The 27855-nt window shown below is 40.6% G+C and overlaps 1 protein-coding gene across 1 annotated transcript; it reads left to right on the top strand.

The window, feature by feature from the left end:
* The first annotated feature begins 248 nt into the window (after positions 1 to 248).
* On the top strand, positions 249 to 27370 carry LOC125123044 (coiled-coil domain-containing protein 144B-like). Its single transcript, XM_047772194.1, has 8 exons — positions 249 to 355; positions 954 to 1144; positions 9345 to 9596; positions 12763 to 12791; positions 12887 to 12959; positions 18534 to 18794; positions 22808 to 23018; positions 27230 to 27370. The coding sequence occupies exons 3-8, from the start codon at positions 9416 to 9418 to the stop codon at positions 27303 to 27305; spliced, it is 831 nt and encodes a 276-aa protein (XP_047628150.1). The 5' UTR covers positions 249 to 355; positions 954 to 1144; positions 9345 to 9415; the 3' UTR covers positions 27306 to 27370.
* Positions 27371 to 27855: the final 485 nt, after the last annotated feature.

Genomic DNA, 27855 nt, shown 5'->3' with positions numbered 1-27855 from the left:
TTTTTGTTTTTAGAGATGGCTATTTTTGTTAATACACTTGTTTCCCCAAAACCCTTTTCAACATTAGCATGTTACACCAATCCAAACTGACTTTGGAAATGAAAGAAGTTAATAGTGTTCGTTCTGTCAATGCTAAATTTGGTATTGTCAGTAAATATAAACCTGATCTTAAAATTGAAAAAGATCTTTAAGAATGCTGTCGCAATTTTGATAATTGTATTTCAACATCGAAAATTTCCTATGTGTTATTTCTTAGGTATGTGTTATATACCTTCTTGCACGAGGGGACCAGGGAACATTCAGGTGGCTGAAGTAGAGTGTCCAAGAGATGGAGACATACCGGGAACCCCCATGGGTATGCAGAAAAGTGAATATCTTTATGAACTGTTATTCTACAAGTGTATCTCCAAGCTGACCAATTCAGAACACCTTCTCTGATGAGAAATACATTCAACTGAGCTGTCATCATCACAGCTGGGTACTTCCCAAATTACGGGACAAATTGAAGAATATGATAAACACTTGTAAGATAATGGTGTTACGGTTGCTGCCACTTTGCATTAGAGCCTTGGACCATCAGCTTTCACGTTATCCTCTCCGGGTTGTGATTTGTTCCTCGGATTAGAGATCACCTTTTTCCTCATCAGTCAGCATGTTCACCCTCATACACGTGCACTTTTCATTGTAAAATCATTGGAAACGTGATCTTCCTTTTGGAATCTTAACTGGATGTTTTGTGAGGCCTATATTCTTCTTTTTCTTTAGTATCTATAATGGATTCATGCTTTTGTCTTGCTGCTGTCCTAACTCCCCCCCGAAACAGAACACCACAACCTTGCATGTTCATTGCCAAAGCCAAGCATGAGGATGCCACTTGGCACTGACTCTGCATAAATGTGTACCCGGGTTTCTTATTTCTCTGGAATTGATTATTTGCCCTTTTTGCCTTTTAGATTCTCCTGAAAAATATCCTCGCCTGACGGTACAAAGTTTTAGATGTCTATCTTGAACTGCAGATTTTATCACGTGTGCATTGTTTACTAATCAACCCTGTCCAAACCTATTCAGCCTACCATTGAAAATGTGAAAGATTCTGTTCCTAATAAAACAGTAGGAACGAAGGATTTGCAAACGTCCAGATCAGGTAAATTTGGCAATACAGATTTTACTCTGAAAAGCAGGTCACTAGATATTTGAAATGCTCAGTCTTCTTACTCCTGAGTCCTTTTGTGTTTGGCAAATGTAATGGGAGGATTTAACATAATTATGGTAGATATTATGGTTTGTATCTATTCTTTGAAAGGTATTGACAAGCATAAGCTATAGAGATTTTATTCTTTATTTATTCAGTTCTTAAATGTTGTTATTAAACTGAGATAAACAGCAGCATGCCATGTCGTAGACTGTTGGTTGAGGTGGACCCTCTTTTTTAAAAATTTTCTTAATGTGGTTGATTTAAATTGTCCTCTCAACTTAACGCTGTACAGCAAAGGGACCCAGCCATACAAACGTATACGGTCTTCTTCTCAAATTATCTTCTAACGTGGTCCACCACAAGTGATTGGATGCAGTTTCCTGTGCTATCCAGGAGGACCCCACTGCTTATTCTTTCTAAATGTAATGGTTTGCATCTGCTAACCCAAACTCCCAGTCTGTCCCACTCCCTCCCCCACCCTCTTGGCAACCACAAGTCTGCTCTCCATGTTTGTGAGTCTGTTTGTATTCTGTGGTTCATTTGTGCCATATTTTAGATTCCACAGAGAAGTGATATCATGTGGTATTGGTCTATCTCTTTCTGCCTTGTTTCCCTTAGTATGACAATCTCTAGATGCAGCCATGTTGCTGGAAATGGCATTATTTTGTCCTCGTTTATGGCTGGGTTCTATTCCATTGTGTATATATCACACATCTTCTAATCCATTCATCTCTCAATGGATATTTAGGTTGTTTCCATGCCGTGACTATTGTGGATAGTGTTTCAGTGAACATAGGAGTGCATGTGTCTGTTTGAATGAAAGTTTTATCTGGATATGTGCCCAGGAGTGGGATTGCTGGATCCTATGGTAACTCCATATTTACTTTTCTGAGGAACCTCCATACTGTTTTCCGAAGTGGTTGTACCAAGTTACATTCCCAGCAACAGCATGGGAAGGTTCTCTTTTCTCCAAACCCTCTCCAGCATGTTTTATTTGTAAACTTATGAGTGATAGCCATCCTCCAGTTGTGAGGTGGTACATCAATGTAGTTTTGATTTGCATTCCTCTAATAATTAGGGATGTCGAGCATTTTTTCCTGTGCCTGTTGGCCATCCGTATGTCTTCTTTGCAGAAATGTTGATTTCGGTCTTCTGCCCATTCTTCAATTGGGTTGTTTTTTCCTTTGCTGTTGAGTTGTTTGTGTGTTTTGGAGATTAAGCCCCGGTCGGTTGCATTATTTGGAACCTATTTTTCTCCCATTCCCTGGGTTGTCTCTTCATTTTTTTTTTTTTTTTTTTTTTTTGGTATCATTTCCTTTGCTATGCAAAGCTTGTCAGTTTGATTAGGTCCAGTTGGTTTATTTTCATTTTTATTTCTACTGAGTTTCCATAAAACATCTATCTGTAGGGTAGATGTCAGAGAATGGTTTGCCTATGGTCTCTTCTGGGAGTTTTATGGTGTCTTGTCTTACATTTAATCCTTTAAGCCGTTTGAGTTTATTTTTTTGCATGGTGTGAAGGTGTTTTGGAATTTCATTGATTTACATGCAGCTGTCCAGTGTCGCCAGGACCACTTACTAAAGAGACTTGTCTTTTTCCCATTTTGTATTCTTGCGTCCTTTGTCGAAGATTAAAGATTAATCAACCGTATGTGTTTGGGTTTATTTCTGGGCTCTCAATTCTGTTGCATCAGTCCATATGTCTGATTTTGTCAGGACCACACTGTCTTAATTACTGTAGCCTTGTGATACTGCCTGAAGTCTGGGAGAGTTATGCCTCTTTTTGCTTTTTTCCCTGAGGACTGCTTTTTCAAGTCTGGGTCTTTTCTGCTTCCATATAAATTGTTTGTTCTAGTTCTGTGAAAAATGTCATGGTTATTTTGACAGGGATTTCATTTAATCTGTAGATGGCTTTGGGTGGTAGAGCCATTGTATTGATAGTATTTCTTCCAATCCATGAGCAGGGTCTATCTTTCCACTTCTTTGAATCCTCATTAATTTGTGTGATTAATGCTTTGTAATTCTCATCCTATAAGTCTTAAACACCTTGGTCAGTTTTTTGTTTTTTGTTTACTTTTTTAGGGCCTCACCCGAGGCATATGGAGGGAGGTTCCCAGGAGGCTGGGAGTTGAATCGGAGCTATAGCTGTAAGCCACAGCCGCAGCCACAGCCATGCCAGATCCAGGCCACCTACACCACAGCTTGAGACAACACTGGATCCTTAAGCCACTGAGCAAGGCCAGGGGTTGCAGCTGTGTTCTCATGGGTGCTAGAGAGATTCATTTCCGGTGAGCCACGATGGGAACTCCCTTGGTCAGATTTATTTCTAGTTAGTTAATTTGGGGGTGTGTGATTTTACAGTGTATTTTCTGTATTCCTTTTCTAATTTATCATTGTTAGTGTACCGACAATGCAACTGATTTCTGCGTGTTAGTCTTGTATCCTGCAACTTTGCTGAATTCAGTGATCAGTTGTGGTAATTTTTGTGAGGAGTCCTTAGGGTTTTCTATCTAGAGTCTTATCTGTAAAGAGTGACAGTTTTATCTCTCCTCTTTGAATTTGGATACTTTTTTTCCTTTTGTTTGTCTGATTGCGGTGGCTAGGACTTCCCAAAGTATGTTGAATAAAAGTGTTGAGAGTGGGCAACCTTGTCTTGTTCCAGATTTAGCAAGAAGCCTTTGAGCTTTTGTCATATCAGCTGTGTTCTTGTCAGTCAATGGCCTTTATCATGTTGGTATGTTCCCTCTATAGCCACTTGGGTTGGTAAGAATTTTTATCATGAATGAATCTTGGATGTTTTCGGATGCTTTTCCTACACCATTTGAGATGATCATGTGGTTTTTGACTTTTGTGTTATTACTGGGGTGTATGACGTCGAATGATTTGGGTTATGTTGAACCCTACTTGTGAACTTGGGATGAATCCCGCTTCGTCGTGGCGTATCATCTTTTTTATGTGTTGTTGGATTCGGCTGGCTCAAATTTTGTTGTGAGTTTTTGTCTGTATTCATCAAAGATATTGGCCTCTAATTTTCTTTTTTGGTGGCATCTTTGTCTGGCCTTGGTGCTAGAGTGATGGTGGCCTCATAGAATGTCTCAGGAGTGTTCCTTCTTCTTCAGGCTTTTGGAGAAATTCTTCAGGACGGGAACAAGTTCTACTTTGTATGTTTGGCAGAAATGACCTATGAAGCCATCTGGTCCTGGATGTTGTTTCCTGGGAGTGTGTTTATTACATATGCAATTTCATTTCAATGATCCGTTTGTTCTTGATTCATTTTTGGTAGGCTCTGTGTCTCTAGACAGTTGTCCATTTCTTCTTTGGTTGGCGAATCTGTTGGCATGTAATTATTTGTAGTATTCCCTTGTTGTTTTCTGTATCCCTGCAGTATCCATTGAGATATCTCCTTTTCCATGTCTTAGTTTGTTTATTTGGGGGCTCTCTGTCTTCTTTTGAGTCTGACCACTGACACTGAGCGAGGCCAGGGATCGAACCTGCATCCTCATGGATGCTAGTCAGATTTGTTAGCCGCTGAGCCATGACATTCTGCCACTCTGTGTCTTTTGATGGGAGCCTTCAGTCCACTGATCTTTAAGGGAGTCTATTGATAAATGTGTATGTCTTCCTATTTTCACCTCATTTTCCAGTTGGTTCTATGTTTCTCCTTTGTTTCTTTTTGTTGTTGTTGTTGGATTTTTTTTTTTCCTTTTATTTTGCGCTTGTGTCCTCTTTCAAACTTTTTAGTTTTTGTCAGTGTAGTGTTTGGTCTTGATTTGTGGTTTCCCTGTTTTTCAAGTATGTGAACCCCTTCCTATAGCAGCCTGCTTTATCCCACTAGGCCTATAAGCTGAAACACATTCTAAACATAACAAACAAACAAACAAAAAAAAGAGTCTAGAGTTTCTGCTTTCCTTTCCCACATTTTTTCGTCATGTTCTCTTTTTATCTTCATGTTTATCCTTTTCCTGTTCTTTGTACTTGTTGTCCCTTTTACAAACTGTTTGTATTTTGTGGTTTAGATCTATGTACTTTCTGCTTTCGGTGGTTACAATCCAGTTGTGATTTCTTCCGTCCTGTATCTTCTTACTGCTTTCCCATTGAGAGGAGACCTTTTAGTACTTCTTTTAGAATGGGTTTCGTATGGCTGTATTCTTTTAGTTTTTGCTTGTTGGACAAATTCTTTATTTCTCCTTCTATTTTAAATGGTAGTCTTGCTGGCAGAGTATTCTAGGCTGCAGATTTTTCTCTTTTAGAACTTTGAATCTATCTTGCCCCTCTCTTCTGGCCTGAAGTGTTTCCGTAGAGAAAACAGCTGATGGCCTTATGGAGGTTACCTTATAATTAACTCTTTTTTTTTTCTTGCTTCCTTTAGAATCCTCTCCTTATCTTTTTATTTTTATTTTTATATACTGATTAATTTTTTCCATTTTAGCTGGTTTACAATCATCTGTCAAGCATGGTGACCCAGTTGCACATACATGTATACATTCTTTTTTCTCACATTATCATGCTCCATCATAAGTGACTAGACATAGTTCCCAGTGCTACTCAGCAGGATCTCATTGCTAATCCATTCCAAAGGCAATAGTCTGCATCAAGTTAACCCCAAGGTCCCAACCCATCCCACTCCCTCCCCCTTCCCCTTCCCCTTCCCCCTCACCCTGCCCTTCCCCCTTGGCAACCACAAGTCTATTCTCCAAGTCCATGATTTTCTTTTCTGTGGAAAGTTTCCTTTGTGCCATATATGAGATTCCAGATAGAAGTGATAGCATATGGTATTTGGCTTTCTCTTTCGGACTTATTTCATTTAGTATAAGAATCTCTAGTTCCATCCGTGTTGCTGCAAATGGCAGTATTTGGTTCTTTTTTATGGCTGAGTAGTATTCCATTGTGTATACACACCACATCTTCCTAATCCAGTCATCTGTCAGTGGGCATTTGGGTTGTTTCCACGTCTTGGCTATTGTGACTAGTGCTGTAATAAACATGTGGGTGCATGTGTCTTTTTCAAGGAAAGTTTTGTCTGAATATATGCCCAAGAGTGGGAGTGCTGGGTCATATAGTAGTTCTATGTATAGTTTTCTAAGGTATTCAAGGCTGAACATTTTTCTTTTAGAACTCTGAGTATATCTTGCCCCTCTCTTCTGGCCTGAAATGTTTCCATAGAGAAAACAGCTGATGGCCTTATGGAGGTTACCTTATAATTAACTCTTTATTTTTTTCCTGCTTCCTTTAGAATCCTCCCCTTATCTTTTTTAAAATTTTTATGTAATGATTTTTATTTTTCTCCATTATAGCTGGTTTTCAGTGTTCTGTCAGTTTTCTGCTGTATAATAGCATGGTGACCCAGTTACACATGCGTATTTAGATTCATCACAAGTGATTAGACATAGTTCCCAGTGCTATACAGCAGGATCTCATTGCCTATCCATTCCAAACGCTATAGTCTGCGTCTATTAATCCCAGAATCCCAGACCGTCCTACTCCTTCCCGCTTGGCAACCACACGTTTTCAGCTATAATTTCCTCAAATATATTTTTGATCGCCTTTTCTTTTTCTCCTCCTTCTGGAATTCCTATTTTGTGTAGATGGGCCCATTTGGTAGTATCCCATAGGTCTCTTTTATTGTTTTCATGTTTTTTCATTTGGTTTTCTGTCTGCTGTCCTGTTTGGGTGATTCCACCATTCTACCTTCCACATCACTGATGCCTTCCTCTGCATTATTCATTCTGGTCTTTATTGCCTTTCGCTCAGTTTGTATCTCTGCAAATGAATTTTCTCGTTTTTCTTGGCTCTTCCTCCTATTTTCTAGTTCCTTTCTGAGGGAATCTGCATTACTGTTCACATCCTCTCTTAATTCCTTCAGTGTTTTCTCTCTCTCCCTTTTGAACTCAAAGTCAAGTGTTTGGCCAGTGTTCAGTGGCTATTCTGTGTGAATTGTTCTTCATGGGGATGGTTTCTTTGTTTGATGTGTTTGTGGGAGAAGGTGACCACCCTGTCTTACCCTTCTGCTGTCTTGGTCCAGCTCCCTAGAGATTTTGTTAAATGTAAGCTTTAAGTTAGGTGTTTCTGTTGGTGTTCCAGTACACTAAAGGTCTCATTTTGGAATAACTACACTTCGTTGGGATTCTCAGAGATTAATTATAACGTGCTAAGATTTTTCCCAGTATTTTCGTGTGCTTATTTGAATTCTGACCTTTACCTTGAGTAAATCTTCATTTGCTGACATGTCAGTTTTGTTTAACTTTCTTTCATTTTAGTGTTACAAGTGATGGTCTTAAGCCAGTGAAAGATTTTGATTACCAGACTCCGTGTGTGTGTGTGTGTCTGTGTGTGTGAGAGAGAGAGAGAGATAGAGAGAGAGAGATCTTTGATTTTTAGGAATGGGGAAAGTAATTAGTCAGACCTTAACGAGTATTTGGTCCACATAATCCTTTAATCTAGTGAATGTTTTTAGCTTTAGGACCCTTTTATGCTATTAAAAATTATTGAAAAGACCATGTTATCACAAGCCGATGGCCAAGTCAGAACTACAACCCATCTTTCCTGATTTCCAGTCTAATAATCTTTTGTAGTCAACTCCGTGATTATTGATAATTATGGTGAAAAATGCAAACATTTTCTGTGTTCCTACAATAGTGCTAAGGTCCTAGGATGGGGTGGAAAAGATGAGAGAGAAAAGTAACCTTTCCAGCACACAACTTCCAGCCCAACTGCTTTGAAGTCATTTCTGGATGCTTTACAAAAGTTCTGAAAAATAAGGTGTTCCTGCTGCCAAAAAAATTTTTATTAAATTGCAAAAAAATCGACACCTCCAAGGAACTTATTATTAAGTAGGTTGTAGCTGATGATGTTTACTGTATTAGAATATAAAACAGAAAAATGTAAAATACAAGCACACATAGTCATATGTTCCATTAGCCATTAGAGCTTTGATGTTACCATATACCATGTCTCTGGAAAACTCCTCTGTACGCTTGAAGGCGAATGAGAATGAAAATAACATTTAGCATTACTGTGGAAATCGTCTTGACCTCTTGGACCCCCAGAATGGATGAATCTTGGGACACCAGGGATTCTCAGATGACACTTGAGAACCACCATTTTGAGCCAGAGACAGGGTTTGGGGATGTGAAATGATAAAGGGGCCCTTGTTGTGGGGTGGACTTTAAAGTTTCACTTCTATATTTCAGACAGTTTTCTTTGACTTGTCTCAAAAAGCTTAAACCTGACAAGTTTAGTTTTTTTTTAATAAAAGCAATTGTGTATTCATATCGTACCTCATGGCACACTGTGGTCGTGGAATCTAGTGTGGATCTAGACTTACCCTACTTTTCCACAGAAACAGTTGGTCACTCAAAGCTATCATTCCTTTTATGACGTTTTCTAAGGCTTAAAACTTGAGTTCTGAAGCCAGCGATACAATGAGACAACACTATCTCATTCTAATTAAAGTAATGCCATTCATTCAAAGATTTTTCAAAACCCATGTCTCTGGGAGTTCCCGTTGTGGCTCAGCAGTTAACAAACCCTAATAGTATGGACGAGGATGCAGCTTAGATCCCTGGGCTTGCTCGGTGGGTTAAGGATCCAGCATTGCCATCAGGTGTGGTGTAGGTTGCAGATGTAGCTGGGATCCTACATTGCTGTGGCTGTGGTGTAGCAGCCGCCAAAGCTCCAATTTGACCCCTAGCCTGGGAGCCTTTTGGGGCATGGATGGTGTTTGTGGCCCTAGAAACAAGACAGAACAAACAAACAAACAAAAAAGGTGTCTCTAGATCTCAGGAAATCACCATGCATATTTAAATGTAAAGGAAAAGATTACACATTAATTTTACTGAAAAAAACAAATCATAAGTTGAAGAATCATACTGTTACTAAAGTTCTTCTTGAATACAGAGGAGGTAGTAGAAACAGATAAGTGAATCAAAGTCAGTAATCCTAGAAAACTCCAAAGTAGAAAATGAGAGAGATGATCATTGAAGAATCTCTATGAACAGCAATGAAGTGCACAACCCAATGAGATGGGAAGGAGTCGTGTGTTTGCGGGGGAGGGGAGGACATGAGGCTGCTTCTCTGCAGAAGGAATTTGTTCAAGTTCGTCACATTTGTATGATGATTCACATTCCAATAAGTGGAAACTTTGTTTTCAGAGTGTTCCGCTTGGGACGCTACCGGTTTGACCCGCAATAACAAGACTTGTCCAAGAGCCAGGCCCTTGAAAATGGATGATAACTCTCCCGTTGGGTCACAATCAGTGACCACAAATCAGTCATCATCCAGAGAATGTGGACCGATGGCCTTAATAGATACGGAGAAAGTTCATGCTGGAGCAAAAAAGAAGAAGTATATGCTCCATGACCTGTGTGAACCACAGCTGCCAGAAAACCAAGAAAGCAGAAAAGGTAATAATCTAAAGAAGCCTGAGGAACTCAGCTGGAGGCTTCACCTTAATTGTGACTTCTCCAAAGTCATTCTGTGGCAAAATCTACCTTGTGTTTACTCCTTTTTAATATTTTTTTAATATTTTATTTATTTATTTTGTCTTTTTGCTATTTCTTGGGCTGCTCCCGCGGCATATGGAGGTTCCCAGGCTAGGGGTCCAATCGGAGCTGTAGCCACCGGCCGATGCCAGAGCCACAGCAACGCGGGATCCGAGCCGCATCTGCAACCTAGTCCACAGCTCACGGCAACGCCGGATCGTTAACCCACTGAGCAAGGGCAGGGACCGAACCCACAACCTCATGGTTCCTAGTCGGATTCGTTAACCACTGTGCCACAATGGGAACTCCTGTTTACTCCTTTTTATGCAACCAACAAGCAAACCATACCTGTAAGCAAGACATTTGCTTTCTTCCTCTGACCAAAGTAACAGGAAATAAGAAAGAGAACAAGTTAAGAGAAAGAGTCAGTTCCCCTGTCAAAATGTAGTTTCTTAGCTTTATTTTGATATAGCTTTGAATTCATAAGTATTTAGCTTGACGACATTCAGTTTAACTACAAAAGCACCAGTGAAACCAAATGCTGAAATATGTCTTGCATTTCCTATGACTTTCTATGTTTTAGAATTGGTTTTCCCAGCGTTGATGAGAGCCATTGGGAAACTGGTACACAGTGCCTCCTTCTTGGCTGTGTCCACATCGTGTAAAAACTTGTTTTCTTAATTTAAATGAAATGATAGTTCACAGGGGATATTGGGTTTAAGTAGTGCTAAATCATTTCAAAATAATATGTGGAAGTTCAATTCTAATTCTACTAGGATACCCAGGTTATTTATTTATTTATTTTTTGTTATTGTTGTTGTTGTTGCTATTTCTTGGGCCGCTCCCGCGGCATATGGAGGTTCCCAGGCTAGGGGTCCAATCGGAGCTGTAGCCACCGGCCGATGCCAGAGCCACAGCAACGCGGGATCCGAGCCGCATCTGCAACCTACACCACAGCTTACGGCAACACCGGATCGTTAACCCACTGAGCAAGGGCAGGGACGGAACCCGCCACCTCATGGTTCCGAGTCGGATTCATTAACCGCTGCACCAGGACGGGAACTCAGTGATATGATCAGGCAATATTAATAAATCATATATTTTTTTTTCACTCCTATAGTCTCTTTTTTTTTTGTCTTCCCTTAGGTCTAGAATTTACATTGCATTTAGAAAATATTCTCAATTATCTCCTCAGCTAGTCCCTCTCAGATATAAACTCCAAGTTGTTTTCTTTTTGTTTTTATCTATTCAAGTGCCTTGTTAGTTCTTTTTCTTCATGAGCTTGGTAGATCCAAAAAGCAGGACTCAAAACAACATACCAGCTTGAGCTTCCTCAGCACAGGAAGATGTGAAACCGAAAAACTGCAAAATAAATACAACTAACTTCAAGCAGTTCATGTAGATAATTTCTCTTCCCAGGGGATACCATTCATAAAATATCAAGCCAAGTCTAGTTCCACAGGGGCCCAGGGTTTGTGCATTTGTTCATTGAATAATGACTTATTCTATGGAGAGTCCCAGTCATTTTAGATCCTAATTATTTCTGGAAACGTCCCCGCCGTTGAAGCCTGTACCAGCTTGTCTTGCATTATCAATGCCTCAGACTCATCTTCCTCCATTTATTTATATGTCCTTCAGCCTCATCCCTCCCATGACACGTAGAGTGATCTGTCTCAAGTGCGCATATGACCACAAACCACTCTTGAAAGCATATTCATGTCTAGGCATCTTAAAGCAACATCTAAGGATTCCCTCATCTGACTTTGCCTGACTCTTTCCACTCTAGCCCTTTGTCCTTTGCTCTGGGATTCCTTTTTGTTTGTTTGTTTTTTTTGTCCTCTTAGGGCCACATGCTCTGCATATAGACGTTCTTAGGCTAGGGATCGAATCATAGCTGCAGCTGATGACCTATGACACAGCCTGGCAAGATGGAAGCTGTTTCCGTGACCTAAACTGCAGCTCACAGCAACACTGGATCCTCAACACCCTGAGCGAGACTAGGGATCGAACCCTCATCCTATCTTCATGGATACTAGTCCAATTCATTTCCACTGAGCCACATTGGGAAGTCCCTCTCTGGCATTCTGGACAGCTGCTGGTGCCCTCCTCCCCTCACCCTGTGTTGTAAACAAATGCTTAGCCTCTTGTATGATTCTGTTCCTTCGTTGGAATAGACTTGCATGCTCTCTCCCTCTGCTGGGCTCTGTTCCATTGAATCTGACTGACCTCACTGCTTAAGTCTCAGCTCAGGCATTAACTCTAGAAAACCATCCCTGACACCTTTTATCCACATTTGCATTCTTCTCTTTTTTTTATTTTTTGTCACAGCCCATGACATGTGGATGTCCCCAGGCCAGGGATTGAACCTGAGCCACAGCAGTGACAGTGCTCAGCCCTTAACCACTAGGCAACCAGGCAACTCCTTTACATGCTTCTTTCAACACCTGTGCCTGGGAGTTTCCATCATGGCTCAGTAGAAATCAATCTGGTATCCGTGAGGGCCCAGGTTTGCTCCCTGGCCTCGCTCAGTGGTTTAAGGGTCTGGACTGCTGTGAACTGTGCTGCAGGTCACAGATGTCACTTGGACCCCAGGTTGCTGTGACTCTGGTGTATACTGGCTGCTACAGCTCTAGTTCACCTCCTAGCCTGGGAACCTCCATATGCCATGGGTGTGGCCCTAAAAGGAGGAAAACATAAATAAAAAACCCAAAAAACTCCCATGCCTAGTGCTGAGCAGGGATTCAAGAAATAATTATTGAGTAAAAGAAAGACTATACAAACGTGGTTTTAGGAGCTTGTCCTGGAGTTCCCATGATGACACAGTGGGTTAACAATCTTCCTTTTGGAATCTTTACTTCATGTTTTGTTCAACCTGTATTCCTCTTTTTTTTTTTCTTTAGTATCTATGATGGGTTCATGTCTCCGTCTTGTTGCTGTCCAACTACCCCCTCGAAAGAGAACACCGAAGCCTGTCTTGTTCATTGCGAAAGCCAAGCATGAGGATTACACTTGTTACTAACTCTACATAAATGTATACCTAGCTTTCCGATTTATAAATGATTGATTATATGTCTCTTTTGCCTTTTAGATTCTCCTGAAAAATATCCTCATTTGAAGGTAACACATTTGATACATCCATCTTGAATCCATTCACTACACACTGTATCCTCTGTGCATTATAGATTAATCAAATCTTTTCCAAACGCATTCAGTCTCCTGTTGTGGTGAAAAAGTCTGTTCCTCATAAAACAGTTGGCACGAAGGCTTTGCGAATGTCCAGAGCAGGTAAATTTTGCAGTGTAGCTTTAACTCTGAAAAGAAGGACACTAACATATTTGAAATGCTCGCAGTCTTCTTACTCCCTTTTTTTTTCTTGGCTAATTTAGTTGAAGGATTTGACGTAAATAAGGTAGATGTTACTGTTGGTATAGGTGCTTTGAAAGGTATGAATATGCTAAAGAGATTTTATAATTTAGTTCGTTTCTGATTGATGTCATTAAAAAGAGACCAACAACAGGATGCCATCTGGTATACTTTTGGTTGAGGCGACTTGCTTCTTTATATAGTTTTGTTTATTGTGGTCCTTTTACAATGATCTCTCAAATCATGCTGTACAGCAAGTGACCCAGCCACACACACATACACATTCTTCACCTCAGATTATCTTGTAACATCTTCTGTCAAAATTGACTGGATGTAGTTCCCTGTGCTATACAGGAAGACCCCATTGCTTATCCATTCTAATAGTTTGCACCTACTAAGGCCAAAATGCCCAGTCCATGCCACTGCCTCCTCCTCCCCCTTGGCAACCACAAGCCTGCTCTCCATGTCTATGAGTCTGTTTCTTTTCTGTAGATAGATTACCTGTGCCATAGTTTAGATTCCACCTGTAAGTGATATCCTGTGGTATTCGCCTTTCTCTTTCTGACTGAGGTGGTGTGAGAATCTCTGGTTGTATCCATGTGGCTGCAGATGACATTCATTTCTTCTCTTTTATGGCTGGGTAGCATTAATTGTATATATGTATGTACCACATCTTCTTCATTCATTCATGTGCCAGTGGACATTTAGATTGTTTCCAAGTCTTGACTACTGTGGACAGTGCTACATCGAGCACAAGGGTGCATGTATATTTTTGACTGCAAGGTTTTTCCAGATATGTACCCAGGAGTGGGAATGTTGGAGCATTTGGTAGTTCTATATTTAGTTTTCTGAGGACCCTCCATGCTTTTTTCCAAAGTTACATTTCCCCCCACAAAATAGGAGGGTTTCCTTTTCTCTGCATCCCCCCTCGCATTTGTTGTTGGTAGACTTCTTAGTGATAGCCATTCTGAGCGGCGTGAGGTGGTACCTCAGTGTGGTTTTGGTTTGCATTTCTATAATCATTAGTCATGTTGAACACTTTTTTGTGTGCCTGCTGGTCTTCCATATGTCTTCTTTGGAGAAATATCTGTTTAGGTCTTCTGCCCATTTTTCATTGGGGGTGCTTTTATTCCCTTTTGAGTTTTATGAGTGGTGTGTATGTTTTAGAGATTAAGCCCTTGTCCGTTACCTCTTTTGCAACTATTTTCTCCCCTTCCATAAGTTGTCTTTTCTTATGGTTTCCTTTTCTGTGCAAAAGCTTCTCAGTTTGACTAGGTCCCACTGGTTTATGTTTGTTTTTGTTCCTATCATCTTGGGTTATTGACCTAAGAAAACATTTGTACCACTGATGGCAGAGAATGACTTGGCTCTGTTCACTTCTAGGACTTTTATGGTGTCCTGACTTACGTTTACGTCCTTAAGTGATTTTGAGTTTAATCATATGCATGGTGTGAGTCTGTATTCTAGTTTCATTGTTTTATACGCAGCTGTCCAGTTATCCCAACACCACTTGCTGAAGAGACTGTCTTTTCCCCTTGCATATTCTTGCCTCCTTTGTCAGAGATTAATTGACCTTATGTGTCTGGGTTTATTTCTGCGCTCTCCTTTCTGTTCCATTGGTCTATAAGTTTGATTTTGTACCAGTTCCACACTGCCCTGATTCCCATAGCTTCATAACATTGCCTGAAGTCTGGGTGAGTTATGCCTACTACTTGGTTTTATTTTGCATCTGCTTTTGCAATTCTGGGACTTTTCTGGTAAATTTTTGGATTGCTTGTTCTAGTTCTGTGAACAATGTCATCCTTAATTTGATAGCAATCCCATTAAATGTGTAGATGATTTGGGGCAGTACAGTCATTTTAATAATTTTAGTCAGGAGCCTGGGATATCTTTCCATTTCTTTGAATCCATTTTAATTTCCTTGGTTAATGTTTTCTAGTTCTCAGCCTATAAATCTTTCTCTTCCTTAGTCAGATTTATTCCTAGGGATTTAATTTTATGGGGGTACAGATTTACAAGGAAATATATTACAAACCTTGTCTAATAGTTCATTGTTAGTATACAGAAATGCAGCTGACTTCTGAGAGGAAATCTTGTATCCTACTCCTTTGCTGAATTTGTTGGTCAGTTCACATTGTGTGTGTGTAGAGTCCTTGGGATTTTCTATGTAGAGTATCATGTCATCTGCATATACTGACAGTTTTACCTCTTCTCTTCCGATTTGGATAACTTCTTTCTTTTCGTTGTCTGATTGCTGTGGGTAGACCTTCCAAAACTATGCTGAATACAAGTTTTGAGAATGGGCATCCTAATCTTGCCCCAGAATTTAGTGAGAAGGCTTTCAGCTTTGGTCTGTTGACTCTGATAAATTGGCTGTGGTTTTTACATCAGTGGCTTTTATCATGTTATGTTCCCTCTATACCCACTTTGGTTGGTAAGAGGTTTTATCGTGAAAGGATGTTGGATTTTGTCCAGTGCTTTTCCTGCACCTGTTGAGATAATCATGTGGTTTTTGACTTTTCTTTTGATAGTTGGGTGTATGACGTCGAATGATGTGGGTTCTGTTGAACCATATTTGTGAACCTGGGCTGGATCCCACTTGGTCGTGGTGTATGATCTTTCTTATGTGTTGTTGAACTTGGTTGGCTGAAATTATGTTAAGAATTTTTGCTTCTTCCTTCATCTAAAATACCAGCCTGTAATTTCCCTTTGTGATAGCATCATTGCATGCTTTGGGTACTAGGGTGATGGTGGCTTCATAGAATGTCTTGGGACTGTTTCTTCTTCAGTCTTTTGGGAAAACTTAAGGAGGAGTATAAGTTCTGCTTTGTTTGTTTGGTAAAATTCGCCTGTTACATCATCGGACAGTCTTTTAGATCTTCGAAAATATCTTGCACGCTCCTCTGCCCTGAAGTGTCTCTGTAGGGAAAACACCTCATCACCTATGGGGTTAACTTCTCATGAACTCATTGTTTCTCTCTGGTTCCCCTTAGAATCCTCTGCTTATCTTTTACTTTTGTTATCTTTCTTGTAATAAGTCTTAGTGTGGGTCTATTTGTGTTCAGCTTATTTCTGGCTCTCTTTGCTTCCTGTATCTTGATATCAGTTTCCTTTAGATTTGGAAAGTTTTTGGCCATCATTTCCTCAAATATATTTTCAATCCTCTCTTCTTTTTCTGCTCCTTCTGGAATCCCTGTTATGCAAAGATTGGCCCATTTTACATTTTCCCATAGAGCTCTGATATTGCTTTCATGTTTTGTTTTCATTTGGTTTTCAGTCTGCTCCCTTGATGGGGTGATTTTCCTTATTCTCTCTTCCCAGTCTCTTCTTCTTTCGTCTGCATTCCTCATTCTGCTCTTCAGTGCCTTTAACTGAGTTGGCATCTCTGCAAATGAATTTTCTAATTTCTCTTGGCTCCTCCTCGTAGTTTCTAGATCCTTTCTAAAGTGATTGGCATTAGTGTTCCTATCCACTCTTGATTCCTTCAGTATTTTCACGGTCTCCTTTTCATACATGGTGTCTGTTTGGCTACTGAGGTCTCTTGACTTGTTTGCTCTTTCAGGGGAGTTCTTGTCTTCATTTAGCTGGGAATGGTGCCTAAGCTTCTTCTATTTGCTTAAGTTTTTCTCATTCTGTGAGTTTAGGGAAAAGAGCTATCGACTCTCATCTTGTACGAGGGATATTTTTATGGGAGAACACCCCTGGGTACCTTGTGAGGGGTTCAAAATTTTTTTTTTTGGTGGAATGAGTGCAATTTTTTTTTTTTTGGATTTCTGCCATCTCTTTCCTCCGTGTGTGCTGGTTATTATCTCCTTGATAGGGGTGTGCCTGAGCTTCCAGGGAGATGGAGGCAATGGGCAGATCTTTATCCAGTGCCATGTTGCTGGCCCTTGAGAGTAGGGAAGACCTGTGCAGAAATGGCACAGTCTGTTCTTGGTTTCTGGTTTCTTAGAAGTGGCAGAGACCTTCAGAAAGGTGTAGGCGGTGCCCAGTGCTTTGGCAGTGGCAACAGCAATGCCTATGTGTTCTCATGGGCGTGAGGGCAATGAGCAACATTGGGTTAGAGTGCCCTCTTCTGCAGCAACACCTGAGGTTCTGAGGCCACAGGACACCCAGTGGTGGCAAACCATCTGCAACTCTGGACTCTGAGCAGGCTGCAGCGGCTTACCTTCCCCCCACGCCTGCACACCCCCCCCCCCCGTATCTGAAGCTAGAGGTGCTCCGCCAAACTTGAGACCAATCATACATGCACTGAGAAATATAGTCCAGTGATGGTCCTGCCCTTTCACCTTTCTCCTCCCCAACAAGTCCAAGGATACTTCACCTCTCCTGAATCCCAGGCCTCCTTCCATACTCCCCCTGCCCCTGGCACACTGCTCCCTAGTTCCTCAGGCTGATTCCCCTCAGCCAGCCCTAGTCGTCTCCCTGGAAGTGACCTCCAAAGGCTGAGTCTCAGCACGCAGCCTCTTCCTGAGTGGCTCAGTCTGTGGTGTCCTGGGTGGTGGTATTTATGATCCGGGTGGCTCTCTCTCTGCTTTGCACTCCTCTGTCTGACTTGTGAGCTGTATTCTGAGACTTTGAGCTTCACACTCTTACCCAGCTGATCTGTTCAGAGTACCTATACTCCCATTTGAGGATTCCTTTCCTTTTTCACAGCTCCCTCTCAGGAGTGCTGGTCCCATAGCAACCAGCAGGTTTTTTTCCTCTTCTCTCTCCCCTCTTTTTTATTTCCCCTTTTTGGTCTAGTGTGACTTTTTCTACCCTGTTTGGAGGAGGGCTTCTTGCGCTTTTTGAAGGTTTAATGTCATCTGCCAGTGATGAGAAAATGGCCTACGCCAATCATTCTTCATGGGGATGCGCTTTCATGATTGATGTGTATGTGGGAGAAGGTGAGCGCCCGCTTTTGCCTTGATTCATCTTTATCGTGCTCCTTAGGGATTTCTTTCTTAATGTGAGCTTTAAGAACGGCTCTGCTATTGGTGTTTCCAGTCCATAATGTTCTCATTTTGGACTACATTAACTTCATACTTGGTATTAAACTCTGTGGTAATGATAATAATGGGAAAGAAATGCAGAAGCTTTCTGTGTTCCTACAGGTGTGAGAAGGGCTTACGATGGGGAGATTCTGGGAGAATTTGACCTTCATATTGAATGCAAAATAAATGGCTACACATAAATTCTACTAATAAAATAAATCGTGTGTTGAAGAATGATGTGCTATTAAAAAGGCTCTTAGGGAATACAGAGTAGGTAGTAGAAATGGATGAGTGCATCACCGTCAGGCACACCAGAGACCTAAAGAGTAGACAAAAGGAGACACAGTAGTTGAAGGTGTTCTGTGAGTGACAATGAAGTGTACCACAGAAGAGGTGAAGGAGGCATGTGTTTGTGGGGGAGGGATGGACATGAGGCTGCTTCTCTGCAGAAGGAGTTTGTACAAGTTCCTCACATTTGTATGATGATTCACATTCCAATAAGTGGAAACTTTGTTTTCAGAGTGTTCCGCTTGGGACGCTACCGGTTTGGCCCGCAGTAATGAGACTTGTCCAAGAGCCGGGCCCTTGAAAATGGATGATAACTCTCCTGTTGGGTCACAGTCTGTGACCAGAAATCAATCGTCATCCAGAGAATGTGGACCAATGGCCTTAGCAGATGAAGAAAACCCTCACGTGGGAACGAAGGAAGCGAAGAGTAAGAAGCACAGGCTCCGTGGCCCGTGTGTATCTCCGCTGCCCCAAAACCAAGAAAGCAAAGAAGGTAATGATCTAAACCAATCTAAGAACTCAACCAAAAGCCACTTCTGTGTGACTTCACCTTCCTTCTGACTTCTCCACCGTCAGAAGGACTGTGGCAAAGTCTACTTTGTGTGTACTGCTTGTATGCAGCTTCCCACCGAAGAGTACCTTTCAGGAAGACATTTGCCTTCTTTCTCTGGCCCAAGTAACATAGTAGTAAATAAAAGAGAAAAGTAAGTAAGAGGAAGAGTCCATTCCACTGGGTGAGGATGTGGCCTACGCCTGCATGTGAGAACCGGATCATCTCTAGAACTTTGGGACTAGTTGGGACTCCTTGGCAGATACGTAATGATTCCCTTCTTAAAATGTGACTTCTTAGCTGATTTTTGTACAGCTGTGAATTCATGAGTAGTAGGTTATATGCACCGTAACTAAAAAAAAAGCACCTCTGAAACCAAATGCTGAGGTATTGCTTGTATTTGCCATGCCTTTCTAACTTTTGGGATTGGCTTTCCAAGCATGATTGGGAGCCATTGCGAAATTGGTGCATAATACCTCCTTCTCCGCTGTGTCCACGTTCTCAGCTGTGCCACATAGTAGATGACCTTGTTTTGCTCTTGTTCAGTGAAATAATAGTTCACGAGGGATATTGGTTTTAACGCGTGCTGTATCATTTTAGAATGGTGTATGGACAGTCCATTCTAATCCTACTAGGACACCCAGGCTATTTTTTCACCACCTCTAATATGTGTTGTGTGTCATGTACCAATTAGTTGAGGGCCCTCATTCAGTTTCTGTGATCAGGGCTACAGTGAAAAACCACACAGTGATTTTTTTTTCCCCCTTCTCTAGTCTTTTCTTCCTTTCTACCCATACCTGTACACCCAAGATTGTGTTTACAAGAGAGTCTCAATGTTAGCCTCGAGGAATGACTACCAGATGTAAACTTGAAGTTGTCTGTTTCATTTTATTTTTCTTTCTTCACTCAATACAAGTGCCTTGTTTGCTCTTGTTTCTTCATTCGTGAGCTTGGAAGCAGGACTTCCCACAAACCCAGAAAGATGTGGAACAGAATAAGTACACAATACATGCAAATAACTTAAATAGTTCGTGTAGATAACTTCTCTTCTCAGGTGATACAGTTCATCAACTATTGAGCACCGTCTAGTTCAGGAGCCCACGATCTGTGCATGTATTCACGTAACGATGATTTCTTCGGTTCAAAGCCCTGATCATTTTAGATCCTGCACATTTCTGGAAATGTCTTTTCGGGTCAAGCCTGTACCAGCTTTTTTTGGTGCATTATTATTCATTCCTTCAGGTTCATCTCCCTCCATTTATGTATGTTTGTATGCCCTTCAAATTCATCCCTCCCATGACACTTAGAGTCATTTCCCCCAAGTGCACTCACAAGCACAAACCATTCTCCCAAGCATGTGAAAGTCCAGACATCTTAAAATAATGTATTAAAAAATAAATAAAATGACCTATGAACTTTCCTAATCTGACGCTGGCCTGACTCTTCATCTCTAGCCCTCTCTCTGTCCTTTGCTGTGGCATTGTTTCTGTTTGTTTGTTTTTTAGAATCCATTGGAATGTATTTCTCCTCTTCATTTTTTGAAGAGAGTTTATGTGGAATTAATAATTTTTTTCTCTCTTTCTTTCTTTTGCATGTGGAAGTTCCCAGGCTCAGGGCCATGGTGGATCCTTAACACACTGAGTGAGGCCAGGGATCAAACCTGCATCCTCATGGATACTAGTTAAATTTGTTACCACTGAGCCACAACAGGAACTCCTCGAGTTGTTATTTCTTACTCAAATATATGGTAGAATTCATCAGTGTAGCTATTTGGACCTGGAATTTTCTTTGTGGAAATGACTTTAAGTAGGACTTTCATTTGTGTTTTAGAGTCAGGGCTCTTTAGCTTATTTTTTTCTTCCTTCCTTCCTTCCTACCTTCTTCCCTCCTTCCTTCCTTCCTTCCTTCCTTTCTTTTAGGGCCCCACCCAGGGCTTATGGTAGTTCCTAGGCCAAAGGGTTGAGTCAGAGCCAGACTCCAGACTTTTCCACAGCCATAGCAACACTGGATCTGAGCCACATCTGCAGTGTCCACTGCAGCTGAGGGCAGCACCAGATCCTTAACCCACTGAGCAAGGCCAGGGATCAGACCTGCATTGTTATGGATACTATTCAGTTTCTAACCCACTGAGCAACAGTGGGGACTCCTATTTGTTCTTCTTGATTGAGCAGTGGTAATTTTTCTCTTTCAAGCAATTTCCTCACGTCATCCGAGTTTTCAATTTTATTTACGTAATGTTTATAATATTACCCTGTCATTCCATCGATATTTGTAGAATCTGTAGCAATATCATATTAGCCGTTTTGGAAATTGGTAATTTGTGCATTCTCTCGTTTTTTTTTGTTTTTCCCCCTCACCCGCCTGGCCAGATGTTTATCACTTTTATTCATCCCCTGAAAACATTTGGTTTCATTGATTTTCCACATTGTTTTATTTGGTTTCCTTCTCATTGGCTTTTGTCTTTGATGTTTATTGTTTCCTTTGTTCTGCCTGCTTGGGTTTACTTTGCTTTTTTTCTAGTTTTGCGTGGTGGAGGCCGAGGTCATTGATTGGAGACTTTTCTTCCTCTGTAATATAGACACGCAGTACTGTAAATTTTCATGTAAGTAAGCAGCATTTCATAAATTGTCGTATGATGTGTTTTCATTTTTGTTCAATTTAAAATACTTTGCAATTCCTCCTTTCATTGCCTCTTGGACTCAAGGGTTATTTAGATGTGTGTTATTTAGTTTCTGAATATTTGAGTATTTTCCAGAGATAGGTTTGTTCTTGATTTACAATTTGATTGCTTGGTAGTCAGAGAACATACTTAGTATGACTTGGATCCTTTTGACTTACTCCTTTTGTTGAGATTTATTTTAGGACCCAGAGTAGAGTCGTTTTTGGCAAGTGTTGCCTGGCTACTTGTAAAGAACATTGGTGTTCAAGTCTAATATCTCCATGCTGGCTTTCTGCCTGTCGTTTCTGTCACTTAATTGAGTGAGGGGTAATGAAATCTCAGACTGTGATTGTGAATTTGTCTGTTTCTCTTTGGAGTTCTCTCAGTTTTTCCTTCCTGGTTTTTAAAATTATTTTTCATGTATTTTTCATCAATGAATTCACTTTTTGGCCATGCCTGTGGCATAAGGAAGTTCCCAGGCCAGGGATAGAACCCACGTCAGAGCAGCACCCCAAGTCACTGCAGTGACAATCCCGGATCCTTAACCCAGTGCACCGCCAGGGAACTCCCTCTCCTCTCGTATTCTGACCTAAGCTCTCCATCTGCTTTGCTTTCACCAAACTCTCAGCATCATCACTTCAACTTAGGGAGCCTGATGGCCTCCACTCCAGTTCCTTCTCCCTGTGTCATGGCCTGGAAATTCTCTCAAGGCAGTGAGCTGGGGTGTTCTTTGGGCTAAGCTCATGTGTTTTCAGGGATCATTGTCCTTCATTGCCTGAAGCCCTGTGTCTTGAATACCATTTGTAGTGTATTCCGTTTGTTTTGCTTTTGCTTGTTTCAGGTAGGAGGGTAAGTTGGTACCTGTCTTGGCTAGAATCAGATTGCAGGAGCATGTGGGCATGTGCTGCAGACTATCTGCAGTGTTCTTCTTCCTCCTTTGCTCCATGCTTCCTGCTCAGCCTTCTCGTCTCCGGGTAGCCATCTCTTCCTTGGGGAAATCTCCCCTGACCCAGTCTACATCAGGTTCTGTGATGTGAGCCTAGAACTCTCTTGTCGTATAGCACCTATCCGAATTGATCATTATGTGTCTTTCTCTTCTACTAGACTTTATGCTAAACAGGAGCCAGTCGTCTTATCTGCTTTTTCTGCTGAGCTTAATATCATGCCTCCCACATTGTAGGTAGTCAGTATGTATTTGTTCAAGGTACAGGTGAGTGAATGTACAAAGTACATGGTCCTTTATCTACAAAAATTACTCATATATTTTATTTCTCTTTTTCTTTTCTTCTGCATGCAGATTCTGTTATCCTCTTGAAAAATCAGGATTCAGTTCTTTCAGATGACAGATTACTACAACTTAAAAAAAGCTGCTATGAACTGCTTACAGGAAAAATGAAAGAAATGCAATGTAAGATCACTGGGTTACAAAAGGAGCTGTCAGAAACAAAAGTGACACCACAGTTAGAACACCAAAAACTGGAGTGGCAAGGAGAGTTCTGCAGTATGAGGTACCGAGCATCTTGGTTTTAATATCTGAAGACATATTTGAACTATTTTTATTTACTTTCGTGATGCCTACATAGAAGAAAAGTTTTATAATTGCTCACTTACCTTCCAGGATTTTATATGGGCGAAAACATCATTAGTATTGTGGAATATGGAATTCTTAGGAATAATGCAGCAAGTTCTTAACAGTGAAAACTTGTAAAGATTTAATGTATTTTTTCCTCAATAATCATTTTCATGACCATCCTGAAAGTCCACCTTATGAAAACATCATTGCTTATTTAACAGATTGAATTTTGGTTGTTTGTTGTTTTTTTTTTAATTTTTTTATTACTCAAATGAATTTATCACATCTGTAGTTGTATAATGATCATAACAGTCTGATTTCTCAGGATTTCCATCCCACAGCCCAAGCACATCCCCCCACCCCCCAAACTGTCTCCTCCGGAGACCATAAGTTTTTCATTGTCTGTGAGTCAGCATCTGTTCTGCAAAGAAGTTCCATCTGTCCTTTTTTCAGATTCCACATGTCAGTGAAAGCATTTGATGTTGGTGTCTCATTGTATGGCTGACTTCACTTAGCATGATAGTTTTCTAGGTCCATCCATGTTGCTAAAAATGCTGGTATTTCGTTCTTTTTGATGGCTGAGTAATATTCCATTGTGTATATGTACCACATCTTCTGGATCCACTCCTCTGCCGATGGACATTTAGTTTGTTTCCATGTTTTGGCTATTGCAAATAGTGCTGCAGTGAACATTGGAGTGCATGTGTCTTTGTGAGTCGTGGTTTTCTCTGGATAGATGCCCAGGAGTGGGATTGCTTGGTCAAATGGTAGTTCTATGTTTAGTTTTCTGAGGACTCTCCATACTGCTTTCCACAGTGGTTGCACCAATTTACCATCCCACCAACAGTGTCATAGGGTTCCTTTTTCTCCACACCCTCTCCAGCACTTCTTGTTTGTAGACTTTTGGATGATGGCCATTCTGGCTGGTGTAAGGTGGGACCTCATCGTGGTTTTGATTTGCATTTCTCTAATAATGAGTGATGCTGAACATCTTTTCATGTGTTTCTCGGCCATCTGTATGTCTTTTGGAGAACTGTCTGTTTAGATCGTCTGCCCATTTTTGGATGGGGTTGTTTGTTTTTTTGGTATGGAGCTGCAGAAGTTGTTTATAAATATTGGAGATTAATCCCTTGTCAGTCGATTCATTTGCAAAGATTTTCTCCCATTCTGTGGGTTGTCTTTTTGTGTTGTTTAGGGTTTCCTTTGCTGTGCAGAAACTTTGAACTTTGAGTAGGTCGCATTTGTTTATTTTTCTTTTTATTGTCAATACTCTGATAGGTGGATCTGAGAAGATGTTGCTGTCGTTGATGTCAGAGAGTGTTTGGCCTCTGTGTTCCTCTAGGAGTTTGATAGTGTCTGCTCTTATATCTAGGTCTTTAATCCATTTGGAGTTTCTTTTTGTGTATGGTGTTAGGAAGCATTCTACTTTCATGCTTTTCCATGTGGCTGTCCAGTTTTCCCAGCACCACTTATTGAACAAGCTGTCCTTTCTCCATTGTATAGTCTTGCATCCTTTGTCATAGATTAGTTGGCTGTAAGAATTTTGGTTGTTTTTCATTTCTCTGTATTGTATTTAATGCTACAAAGGAACATCTTCTATAAATTCGTGTCTTCATTTCTGATTATTTATTTTGAATAAATTCTTTAATTTTGTATTATTTGGTTAAAGTGTAAGAATTTTTTAAAATCTTTGATGCATACTCCTGTTGGTTTGTTTATTTGTTTCTTCCTTTTTCGGTTGCACTCATGGCATATGGAAGTTCTTAGGTCAGAGATCAAACTGACAATGCCACAGAGGCAGTGCTTATCCTTAACACATGGTGCCACAGCAGGAACTCCTCAATCCATATTTCCAAATTTTTTTCAAGGAAGATTGCTTTATGTATTCCTTTATAGTCCCCCACACAGAGATATGAAATGGCCATTTTTTCTCAAGACAGAAATGTTTTTTAAAATGCTTTTGAAATTTTCTTATGTGTGGATGAAATAAAAGGTAAAATTAAAAGTGACTATGGAGGAGTTCCTGTTGTGGCACAGTGGTTAACGAGTCCGACTAGGAACCATGAGGTTGCGGGTTCAATTCCTGGCCTTGCTCAGTGGGTTAAGATCTGGCATTGCTGTGAGCTGTGGTGTAGGTTGCAAACACGGCTTGGATCTTGCCTTGCTGTGGCTGTGGCGTAGGCTGGCAGCTACAGCTCTGATTCAACCCCTAGCCTAGGAACCTCCATACACCATGGGAGTGGCCCTAGAAAAGGCAAAAGGACAAAATAAATAAATAAATAAATAAATAAATAAATAAATAAAATAAAAGTGATTATGGATTAATCCCTTCAACATCATTCTCTTCCACAGATACAGTTAAAGGATCTATGCTGAAAGCACATATTATTCTTTATTTTTTAATTGATTAATGGGAATCCTGTCTTGTTCCAAAAAGGGTTTAAAATGATTTATTAAGTAGATAATAATCAACAAGATAAGTTGAAAGTGTTGCAAAAGAAAAAACATCAAAAGTGTAGGGCAGGGAGTACCTGCTGTGGCACAGCAGGTTATGGATCTGGCATTGTCTCTGTAGTGCCACGGTTTTTGATCCCTGGCCTGGTGCAGTAGTTAAGGATCTGGTGTTGCCCTAGCTGTGGCATAGGTCCTAGCTGCAGGTCAGACCTGATCCCTGGTCCAGGAACTTCCATATGCTACAGGTGTGGCCCCCCAAAAAGAGGGAAAAAAAGTGTAAGGCAACAGATCTTAGACTATTTCATCCACATGATTTATCATATCCCTTTGATATAATATGTTATTCAAATTTAAAACAAATGAAAGTTATCTCATCCTAAATATGAACTGTGACACTTACAGCTTAAATGATCATTTTCTTGCAATTCTTGGCTTCTAATAGATGCTCTGTATATGTTTTATGAATGGAGGAATGGAAGGTAAATTGAGCTGAATCATTACCATAATGATTGGCATTTTTGGTCCATTCGACAATGTAATAGTCTTTTATTTTTGTTTTTTTTTTTTCTTTCCTTTTTTGGTTGCCCTGCAGCATGTGGAGTCTGCAGGCAGATCCAAGCTGCCAGAGTTGCAGGTAATAAACCTACATCCTGGCACTGCTGAGACACTGCCAATCCCTTTGAGCCCCAGCGGGAACTAACTCCAACAAAGAAACATTCTTGATTCAAATCCCTGTGTGCATTTTGGTTTTTTGTTTGTTCCTTCTGCTTTGTTGGGGCTGCCCCTACCACATGCAAACGTTCCTGGGCCAGGGATTGAACCCGCACCATGCCAGTGACCCGAGCCATTTCACATCTATTACTACTTAAAATATTTTAAAGAGGAATTAAAGTTATTGCAGCAGCAAATAATCTCATGATGTTCTAGAGAAGCGCTCTATAAATTTTACCTGATTTACCATTAGTGTATTCACCATTAGTGAAACATAAGGCTTATTTCGTGTTTATCTATTTATGCTACAGAAGTAGTTGTGATACAGTGTAGAGGACTCCTAGTAGAAAGAGAAGACCTGGGGAAAATCCTTCAGCTTGCTTATATGTGTAAGTTCTTGATTCCAGAGTTGTCATAGTGAGTTAATTGCTGTTCATAGAAGTTCTTAGTACAGTGACTAGATTTGTCAAGTTATCAGTGGAGTAACTCCTGTAACTGTAAAAATATTAGGGAAGTGGAATATTTATGAAGCGTTCTCTGGAAAAAAACGTTTGGGAAAATCAGTCTGTTCAAACTATGTACAGAGAGAACGCTCTCCCTGTGGGGTGGCTGTATAGCTGAGATACCAGATGGAATTCTTCAATGTAGTCAGATGTATTCACCTTTTCTTTTAAGCCTTTTGGGTTTCTTGTAATTCAGAGAAAGGCCTTTCTAATTCTGAGCTTTTTAAAATTTCTCATGTGGTTTCTTTTTTATTTTCTTGGATTCATTGTCTTCGGTTAATTTTGTTAAGGTGGGGAGATTCCTGCTTGTGCAAAGTCTGAGGGATGTATGCAACTTTCATTTTTTCCTGTTGGATATCCATGTACTGCCATCTTCTCATTGTGGAACTATAGACTCTAGTCTTTCATTCAAGAGGAAATCAGGTGTCAATTTGAGTACTTTGGAGTCCTAGCTAAAAGTCTCCTTTGTTTTACTTAGGGTGCTGAGAGTCACGAAAAAGCAAAATAACTGTTGTCAAAAAACCACATGTCACAGAATGAAATTGCCATGTTAAAACAGAAAACGGAGGCAATAAAAAATCATAACCAGGAAATGGAAAAGAAATATGTTATGGACATTAAAATTGCAAAAAACAAGCATGGTGAACTTAAGAAAAGGCAATAAAACTTTATGAGGAAACATTAACAAAAACAGTCTTGGAACACAATGGACAGCTGAATGTTCTGACAGCTGAGCATACACTGCTGAAGTCTGAACTGGGGAATGAAAGACAAAATACAGACAGACTGGAAAGGCAAGTTGAATCATACCGCTCCTACTAGATTGGCTACTGCCACACACGGTCAAGAGCAAAGTCAGACATCAGAGCGAGACCTGGAACTCGCCTTCCAGAGAGCAGAAGAAAAGTGCTTACCCTTACAAGAGGAAATAAATTTGGATGTGTCTAACCTGCAAGATAACAAGATGCATTCCCAGCAACTGTCTAAAGCCGAAAAAAAATCCAGTAGCCTGGAAACTGAGCTCCATCACAGGAGAGATGCTCTCAGAGAAGAGTCTTTGATGTCTGAACCTGTACCTGAACAGAGAGACTTAAGCCAAGCACA

This window comes from Phacochoerus africanus, chromosome 3, assembly GCF_016906955.1.
Source record: "Phacochoerus africanus isolate WHEZ1 chromosome 3, ROS_Pafr_v1, whole genome shotgun sequence".
In the NCBI taxonomy this organism is placed as follows: domain Eukaryota; kingdom Metazoa; phylum Chordata; class Mammalia; order Artiodactyla; family Suidae; genus Phacochoerus; species Phacochoerus africanus.
Note: the sequence above shows the minus strand (reverse complement) of the source record. Positions and strands in the feature narration are given on the sequence as shown.

Coding starts and splice junctions, on each gene's coding strand:
- LOC125123044 (XM_047772194.1), top strand. CDS start 9,416: ATGGATGATAACTCTCCCGTTGGGTCACAATCAGTGACCACAAATCAG. Junction 12,960..18,533: donor TTTGCGAATGTCCAGAGCAG/GTAAATTTTGCA, acceptor CTTTGTTTTCAG/AGTGTTCCGCTTGGGACGCT. Junction 18,795..22,807: donor AAACCAAGAAAGCAAAGAAG/GTAATGATCTAA, acceptor TTCTGCATGCAG/ATTCTGTTATCCTCTTGAAA.